Source organism: Homarus americanus, unplaced genomic scaffold, assembly GCF_018991925.1.
Source record: "Homarus americanus isolate GMGI-L3 unplaced genomic scaffold, GMGI_Hamer_2.0 scaffold18703, whole genome shotgun sequence".
Classification (NCBI taxonomy): Eukaryota; Metazoa; Arthropoda; class Malacostraca; order Decapoda; family Nephropidae; genus Homarus; species Homarus americanus.
This window is the reverse complement of record NW_024749779.1, coordinates 5,664,704-5,674,853: the sequence shown is the minus strand read 5'-3', so window position 1 is coordinate 5,674,853 and position 10,150 is coordinate 5,664,704. Positions and strand designations below refer to the sequence as shown.

The window sequence follows — 10,150 nt, the reverse complement described above, 5'->3', positions numbered from 1 at the left end:
GTAATCTATACATCTTTTAAATTATTAATATAACAGTTGTAATTTCAGATAAAGACTATTTTCTTATTATATTTATATTTAATAAAATTTTTAAGTATTAATTCTTATCAGATATTTCAACAGATATTATTAATTAGAAAGATGAATACTCAGAAATTACAAGCAGATGACACTCTATATTTTATATAACATTAGATACGATCTATACTCTTACAGCATACTTATATTGAAAATGGAGAAAGATAAACATAAAAAATACTTAAAGAGGAGGTAAAAACCAATGTTACTGACTATATATAACACGAAGAGAATAAAAAGCGTTTAATCCATAGCGCGCACACACACACACACACACATATATATATATATATATATATATATATATATATATATATATATATATATATATATATATATATATATATATATATATATATATATATATATATATATATATGTATGTATATATGGATAGATAGATAGATAGATAATCTCTGACGACCAAGGGGATAAAAAAATAATATTAGCGAGGACATTAAAAGCCACCTGTATTATTCCTAGTGTAATTTAAAATTACTTGATGCGCCACTGGAGGTTTGGTACTTTGGTCTTGGAAACGATGCCTTTATTACTTACAACTTCTCAAACAGACGGTGAGTATCACAACCCTGGAGCGCTAGAGTGACTCAGGCAACAGTAAACATGTCTCAGGTCTTTAGGTTGGCAGCAGAAAAATTGTATGTGGCACAAGAAATATTGGACAGATTCATTCGTTGTCTAATACTACAAGGTGAGTTATATGTTAGAATAAAATCAAGATAATATTCATGAAAGATCCGGCCTTATTAATGGGAATATTTCCATTGTTATTTCACTCAAACGTTTGTTATATTTCAGTCCAATAAGGGGAAACACTTTAACACTATACCTAATGGATATTATGCCGTCACCGGCTAAGGGTAAATATTCCTCCATCAAGAATAGTGTTTTGTTTTTGTTTTTGTTTTTTACAGTTTTACTAAAGTCTGGCCTTCATTTCATTTGCAAATTAGCGGTTTTTGCAAAAAAAAAAAATCATTTTTAACAAACTGATAATTTTCACAAAAGGTCAAATTTGGTAAACGTTTACTAAGTGCTGTGGGCGATTTTGCCAACAAAAACATTTTTATCGTGCATGAATTTTGCTACTTTTTGTGGGGTAAATTTGCAGTACATTACACAATTTTGTTAGAAAGTCAAAACTATACTCACAGATACTCACAGATGATCTGGAAGAGGCTCGCGCCTGTGACTCCAGCTCAATAGCCTCTTCTCTACTCAGACGGTGGCTGCGTGTGGCGGATAATTGTGCCCTAAAATTATATACTTGTTGATTTTTCCAGTATTTATCTAATTTTGCTTCAAACTTTTCCACCGTCTCCACATTCACTACCCACTCAGGTAAACTATTCCAGTTGTTGACAACCCTACTCGTGAACGAGTGTCTTCTGAGATTTAGCCTGATTTCCGTCGGAAAATGATTTTTTTTTAGTTATTGGGGGTTTTGGGTGGGACGTTTTCCTACAAAGATCATGGCTAAGCGAATATAAAATTCACCAAGAAACACTAGAAAAACATATGGTTAATATATAGGACGAACCCGCCAGCGCTGTTTAGTGCCGATGCAGCCGTATCATCTCACGTCCAGAAAATGCCTCAAATTTCACCATATCATAGTAAGTTCATTCATTTTAATATACCGGGGAAGTTAGGTAAGGTTAGGTAGGTAGGTTTGGTTTGGTTGGTTAGGTCTGTTCTTCATACCTACAAATGCTAAGTAGTGTTTATTTTTTAAATATAAATTTTTTTAACGTATAACAATGAAAATCCGGCGTTTTTATAATTATTTTCAATCAATTTCGCTTGCAGGATAGTCCTATATAATTATCAAACATATAAACCTAACCATTTTTTGGATGACCTAGCCTGACCTGACCTAACCTAACCTGACCAAACCAAACCTAACTCTCACCATATGATGGAATCACTTATTTCTTACCTTATTGGCCTGGTTTTGCTTCTTCGTCGGATTCTGAGATCAGTACAGGTTACTGACGTGACGGTGTATAAACACCAACGTCTCTTCTTTGTCTTTGGAATAAGGAACGAGTTACTACAATACCAAATATGTTGGCCTTGACAGTATTTACACTCGTTCTTACACTTAGTACACTTTACTGATGTCGGGAGAACACCATGCTATCTAAAAAACGCTATAGCTTGTTCGTTTTTTTTCTTCTTTTTTTTTCAAAATATGCACAATCAACTCAATATAATTGAGGTGACACCCATCGCAGATTTCCATGGTCGGAAATGAATTTGAATTTCAAAATATGAGACCCAAAATCACATCGAATCTGATTGGCCAAAAAATACCGTAATTTAAACCACAATTCATTTTAATTGGTGGCAAAAAAAGAACACTTTTGATTGGCCACGTGACGTATACGGGAACGTGCGTGACGTGTACGGGAACGCATGCACTTGATGATTTATGAAGGAAACAACAGACTTGGCACACAAATCCAGTTCTATTTTACAGTATTGCTGTGAAAAATACTTTGTATTTCAAGGAATGATGCCGTGGTCTTTGAAAAAACTAAAGGGTCTTGTTGTCTTTATCCCTAAATTCACAAATTATATCCATATAAGATTGGCGACAACCTTCACACGTCATGCTGAAAATGAAATTGCCACTGGGAAGAGAGGACTCCTCTCTTTGCCTCATTACCACCGGGAAGACAAACTAGTGCGCGCATAGATGCCTAATTATTTACAAAACGAAGCATTTGCACAAGATATGATTATCATATCAGAATTTACTGATGCAAATAAAAAGTAAGATAATAAATAGTAAAACAAATAACTAGTCCGTGGGTTAGTCGTCAATATTAACTATTAAACAGAACCTGACCTTAGTTGATATGAAAAACAAGCAGCAGATGCATTGTTAGAAAACCTCACCAACCTAACCAAACAAACCTACCTAGCTGGGAGATGGACCCCTGGGTATATTAAACAGAAAGAACTTACTATGATATGGTGTAATTTTAGGTGTTTTGTGGACATGAGAGCAGCCGTCTGTACCGAACGGTTCATAAGCATACACTGAGCATCACCGTTGATCCAGCCTGGGTGGTGGATTGTTTTGAAATATGTCAACTGTTTACATCTTTGGATGAGACGTCACTGCCGCATTACCGTCAAGAAGACAAAGTAGTGTGCGTCTAGGTGCCTAATTATCAACCAAAAGAAGCATTTTCACAAGAAATTATTATCATATCAGAACTCACTGATGAAAATAGAGTAAGAAAATAACAGCAAAACGAATAACTTGCCCGCACATCAGTCGTCAATATAAACCATGTTTACAGCTACACAACGATCGACTCACAGCGGTCAAATATAATTCTTGCATTGTTCGCCATGTGTTGTCCATTTGTTTACAACTGACCCTTTCGGTCTGGGTGTACTTTCACGTCCACAGAAAATGTAAATTCACACCATGATGCTTCAACAAAGTTACTTTCATGGTTGTCAGATATGAAAATAAGTATCAAAGGCTTAATTTTCACTTTACTATACTGTATCCATACTACAGTATCCCTAATGAGCAGTCATGTTTGTGAGACCCTCTTATTAATTTTGCATTACTCGCTCACATGTATGAGTACCAACTGGATGTTGATACAGTACTCCAAATTGCTAGTGTAGACCTTAATATTACTGTCATTGTATAATGAAACTAATTTGCATAAATAATTAAAATATTTTTGTCTTGTGATATGTAACTGAATCACCAATTTGTGTTATTAAAATGGCATATATACAGCTGAAAGAATCTTATGTTATTTATCTAAATTTAAGGTCCCCATCCAAGACTAGCAGTGCTGGTAGATCAGAGGACTTCACAGCAGCCAAAACCAGCCAGTTTATCCCAAAATTCTCCAGAAGAACTGATTGGAGATGGAATTTTGTGGGCAGTACCCAAAAGTCGAAGAAGTCGTGAGAGGAGACTTCTGAGAAAATTTGGGTCAGAAAGTGGCCATAAGAAGATGCTGCCCATACTTAAACTTCTTACCTGTGATGACTGTGGTCATGTTCATGAACCTGGTCGATTGTGCCGTAAGTCATTATTTATTTTGTCTTCGAGGGATTTTGTATTACAGAAACAAAACAATTGCTCTTAGTGGTAGTAAAGTAATGCTTTAAACATATACAGAAATTCAGGATGATGGAATAATAACAAAAATATTAATGGGCAAAGATGAGGATAGGAGGGCCAGGGGAAGGCAGAGACTGGGATGGATGAATGAGATTAAAAACTGAGACACCAGAAAGATACAGAACCGTGGAGGATTGGTAAAAACAGACCGAGAATATTTAGAGGGGTGGTCTCAAGCCAGGTATGAGGATGGTAGCCTCATTGATATTGTATTTACATCAATCTCACCTCTTATTTTGCTCTTGCAGTTAAATATGTACTGAAATATTATCTTAGTATGATAATGACATGTTTGAAAATATAACAGTTATGTCATCTCTACAGCTAACTGTTATGCCAAGAATATAGAAATAACTGAGGCCATGCAGGAGGCAATGAACTCCACTCAAGGACTCAACCCAATTGAACATGAGGTTCTCCCTGTCTTTAAAGGAGAAAACATCAATACAAAAGATGGATTTTTTCAGGTAATATATGTACTAACTTAAAGAGTAATAGGGCAATGTTAAATTAAATTGAAATAGGGTTAGACTTCTCTTCACCATAATTTTTTTTTAATGTAGCCACATATAAATTGCATTGCAGTATGTATTAATCTTGACACACAGGCTGTACCCAGTTTATGAAAGGGTTATATTCATCTAAAGCCTCTCATAAATTTAATTTTCATAAGTTGATGCAGTTGCCTCATAGACTCCCCATTTTAAAAGCTAATACGAGTACTGTACAGTATATGTTCCTAAGAAAACCTTCCTCTATCAAAATGCCTTAAAATAATACTTGTACCGAGTAAGTGAAAACATACAGTGCAGTACAGTAATAATTTTATACCTGTAATTAAAAGAGGAACTGGATGAGATTTGAAACAAGGCAAATAAACCGGTAGTATGGAACACTAAAGGCGGCAGCACACTGGGCACTTCCTCCTAACATGTTTGGCAAACACCGTCCAGCCAGCAAACCAAAGAGACAATTTGCATCACACTGGGATGTTTTGTTGACATGTCTGCTCCACGAAACAAAAACAAGAACAAATTGTTTAGACGAGGTTTGCCATGGATCCCATTACTGCAGTAGAGGCCTGCAAGATTGAGCTATAGATCTTCAATTGGTGAAACAAGTGAGGCATCTGCAAAGGCTAAAGAAAAGACAAATGGGTGCGATGTGAAGTTTCTTTAAAAGTGGCGGCTGCTGACTGGTCAAAGAAGATCCTGAATAACGATTTAATAATACTAAAGAAGTTTTAAAGTGATGAATGAATAGAAATATGTCACCGTTGTGTTATATTTTAAATTATTATTGTTTCATGATTTATTTAAATTTTTTCTTGAAATTATATGAAGCTCATTTGAGCACTAATCCAGCCAGCAAAGATCCCTGCCAAACTTTTGTCCATTTCTAGCAACGGCCAAAATCCTGCTGCTTGCTGGGTGTTTAGGCCAACTGCCAGCAAAACGGGCAACATGTTTGGAGGAAAGCACCCAGTATGTTGCCACTTTAAGCCAACATCTATAATAATTATAGACAGTTAAACCTTAAGTAGGACTGTATGAGGCTTGAAACTGTCCAACTTATATTGAGTTCTGACTTATGTCTGATTTCCCCCCCCCCCCCAGGTACTTTCAACCATTTTGCTGAAAAATCCCTTCCAAAAACAAAATTAAAGTTAACAATATACATTTACACAGCACTTACTGTACTTTCATTGTAGCAGATGAATTTTGAGGAGGAGGACAATGGGATCTGCTTACACTTACAGTCCTGTACCTATATTTACACTTATATTTAATACACTTAATATTTAGTTACACTTATATCTAGCATGCATTTAAATTTGGCCAATCATAAAAAGTACTTTGCTTCAGCCCTAACTACTCACAGATAAACATTCACAGAGACCCCAGTATCAATTCTGTCTCATATCTTCTGTTTCTCTTCAATTAGTAGAGTTCTGAGCACCATTCCTTTTCTCCCATTGGTCGTCATTGGTGTTGTTTTGTCTTTACTTGCTTTAGAGGCCATGATAAATACACTAAGCAAGCACTAAATACAAAAACAAATCGGAGTATGCGGCAGAGCAGTGGTCACAGCAACAAACGTGGGCACCGACTCTGCTCCCAATTCCCCCCCCAGCCATGTACAGTAGAATCCTAGTTGTCTGGTATTCATGCAACCGGGTGATTCAACTAATGGGCACCAAAATGAAATAATAAAAATAAACACACTCTATTCCTCCAAAATCAGCTAGAATTGTAAGTTTGAATACTGCACACAACGGAGTTGAGCTGCCATATTTATTGCTATGATAAACAATAAAATTGATACATAGCATATCATAAAATACAATAGCACATATATTATGAAAAAAAATTAGATCCTTCTACACTCAAACCATCCTATGGGCAACATAACACAGTTCAGGCAGCCACCCAGCTGACTCACAGACATGTGGCTGCTGCGTTGGTTGTGTGTATCCCATGTCGTCACATCGGGAGGGACCGCGGCCAGGCAGTTATAGCCCAGTAACCCACTGCCTACACATACATTCAATTCCTGCACGTACACACCCATGCTCTTTATTTTTTAGTTTTATATTATATTTTCTTCATTTCTAAGCCACTAGAGTATTGTAATGATTTTACAACAACTTTTATAGTTTCATTACATGTAACAATAAACACGGTGGCTGGGCTGGCGAGTTGGCAAGTAGTTATAGCCCACTGCCTCCACGTACATTCACTTCCCATATAGTATACTATTTACACCCATGTTCTTCATATTTCTTATTTTATAGTTTTGTATTATATTTTCTTTATTTCTAAGCTACATCATTTATATCTAGTGGAATAAGTGCGAAAGAAGTCCAGTTTTCTGAGATGCAAATTTGTGAGGTCTACCTGTAACTCTCAGCATTGTAGGATTTATTGGGGAATCTTAAGAGTGACATTCAAATAATTCGAAAATCTCTTTTTCTGGCACCTCTCAATCCTCCTCATAGGTGCCAGATAACTGGGATTCTATTGTACATGTAATAGTATAATCACTGTACTTAATGTTTGGCTGCTAAAGTACTCAAAATACTAGATACTTAGCAATTAATATCGATGCTTTCAAGTACAGTCAGTTCTGCTATAACGCGATAGTTGTGTTCTTGTAAAATATCGTGTTATAGAAAATCGAGTAATAGAAATAACAGGGCTTATGGAGAAAATAGGGTTAGGTGCAGATTACTACTCGAAATCGAAAAAAATTAGTAGTTAGCCTAACACAAAGGATAGCACAGTCTAAATAAATGTTACATTCATATCTAATAATGAAATCATACAGTAAATGTAACACTTTACCTTGAAAAAATATGAATATAACTTGATGGGGGAGAAGGGTGATTTTGAGGTTGATAACATCGAGCTTCTCTTCAAGTGTTATATCCTTTCTTTTACGATCATCACCGGAATACGATCACCAGAACGCTTCTTGGAGATATTCTTCTTTACCATATTCACAGTTAATACCACAAAATTGGAGAAATAGTAAGCAAAAATCGCGTTACAGCAAACAAGGGTTCGCGTTATACAAATATCGTTCCTCTATTCATAAATCGCGTTAGTGCCAATTTGCGTTATCAAAACACGCGTTATAGCAAAACTCACTGTATATAGCTGGTATTGGAACTATCAATATGCCCACCACTAATATAGAGTGAAAGGGAAGTTTTTTAATTACTGAGCCACATTATATACGTACCATAGAAATGTAAGCCACTTTCTGAAGATAAATGTTATGGTTTATGAGACTTGACAAATGTTTTGGTTCATCATACTCTCAGCATTTGGAGACTGTTGATACAGTAGCTTCAGTAACTTATAACTCTACAGTACAGTACTCCAGATTACCATACTGTCTTATAATGGTCAAATCCCAGCAGCTGGTGAGGTTAAGTTGGTATATGTGAGTCAAAGGTTTATTTAACCTTCTGATTTGTGTGATAATGCTTTCTCTTCTCTGTCAGTAACTCAGTTTACACTTAATCAGGATGCCTGACAAAACAAAACACCTTGAAATGAAGTAAACTTTAATGCATGTGTTATCAAATGAAATGAAGTAAACTTTAATGCATGTGTTATCAAAAATAAAAGAGTGCAATATTTATTATAGACCAAGAATGAGAGAGAATTGTTTAATATAAACTAAAAAGAAGAAAAAGCAGTGTTTAATATAAATTCTGAACACCCAGCATTTTCATGGGTAAAGGGTTGACAAAAATTTAAAATCACTAGATACCTATGAACAGATTATCTTTTAACCAAGAATTAATTTTACAGGGAAAGCAGGTTGTTGAGGTAGCAAGAGAGCGTCCACAGTGGTTTTCTCGTAGACTGACTTTGAAGTCCAACATTACAACTTCCTCGGACACTACTACAGCCAAGCCCACAAATTTAGCATGAAAACTCACCTGTGTATGTTTGGTATTTTTAATGTATGCCCTTAAGCCAGGCATCACTTGTTATTTGTTCAGGCCTCCAAGTGGGTTCTGTGTCTGACAGCACTTGTTATTCTGCATGCCTCCTTGGAGGCTATGTATCTGACCACTACACCAGTGTTACTGATCATCCTGCTCTCCCCATACCCCTCGATGCCCTCAAATGGGGGAGATTAGGTACAGTACAAGGGTTACTTTATGGAAGCAGGTGTTTTAGAACCATTTCTTCCCAGTAAGCTCAAGCATCATGCCATATCAGTCAAATACTTTAAATACAAGTACAGTAGACTCGCAATTTACGCGAAGGTTACGTTCCTGGGACCTTGCGTAAGGCCAAAAAACCCCGGGAGGTTGAGGGAGGGGACGTGAAGTGTTTTGACAGCCGACACCAAGGTTTACCCAGTGTGTATTTATTTGTCATAGAGATGAGTAAGTTTTTCTCTTATAAAATGTCACTGAATTGACCTGGGAGAATATACTTTACATTGCTGGGATTCTTATAAGATAGTGATTAATTTGAATTAAAACATGCTATAGTTTGCACTCGACAATTTTTTTTGAAAATTTTTTGTTTGAAATTGGAAATTGTAACCTAACCCCCGGGGTAATCGGCGTACAGTATAGTTGAAACCGGAGAAGAAAAATTTGCGTAAGTTGCGAATCTACTGTACTGTACTTTATCAGTCCCTGTTAACTTGTAAATGTTTTTCGAGTTAAGATATCTTCTATTTCGCATAGTTGAAATTTTCCTAAAAAAAATGCATTCAATAACAATAGTCAAATTACCATAGAAATACATGTACAGTAAAAGTCCAAAAATCCGGATGCCAGAAATCCGGACCACCCGAGAATTCGGGCTTTTCGAAAACTCAATTTATTTATTTATTTTTTTAGCTGGCTTTTGTGTGTATGTGCGCATGCGTGAGCGCCACAGCTGCACAGCGACAACAAGCAACCACGCGCGGTCGCCACTTTAAAATGAGCAATCAAACTGACAATGTATGTAATTTTGAGTCCTACTCTTTCCTTTTACAGAGTACTGTACAAGCCCATAATAATGGCTCCTAAAGTAGATAAACTTCGTTGTGTGAAGAGAAAGAAGAACACGTTGAAATTGAGTGACAAACTTGAAATAATTAAGAAACTAGAACGTGGTGTGAGCAATACTGTTCTAATGGAAACATACGACATTGGAAAGTCTACAATTTATGATATAAAAAAGGCAAAGAATAAAATTTGAATTCACAGCTTTTTCTTTAAAACTGCTCGTTTTGATAAATGAAGCATACTATATTTGCTAATGAATAAACTATCAAAATGTACCTGTTCATCTCTTCTTTATTCTTCCTTAAATTTGAATTTTAAAAGTACTGCCTGAGAATCCGGACCGACCTAATCCCCAAGCA

At 35.9% G+C, this 10,150-nt stretch overlaps 1 protein-coding gene across 1 annotated transcript; it reads left to right on the top strand.

Annotated features, from left to right (window-relative positions):
- Positions 1-641: 641 nt before the first annotated feature.
- On the top strand, positions 642-9,653 carry LOC121853804 (39S ribosomal protein L32, mitochondrial-like). Its single transcript, XM_042348177.1, has 4 exons — positions 642-790; positions 3,907-4,164; positions 4,589-4,731; positions 8,587-9,653. The coding sequence occupies exons 1-4, from the start codon at positions 703-705 to the stop codon at positions 8,707-8,709; spliced, it is 612 nt and encodes a 203-aa protein (XP_042204111.1). The 5' UTR covers positions 642-702; the 3' UTR covers positions 8,710-9,653.
- Positions 9,654-10,150: the final 497 nt, after the last annotated feature.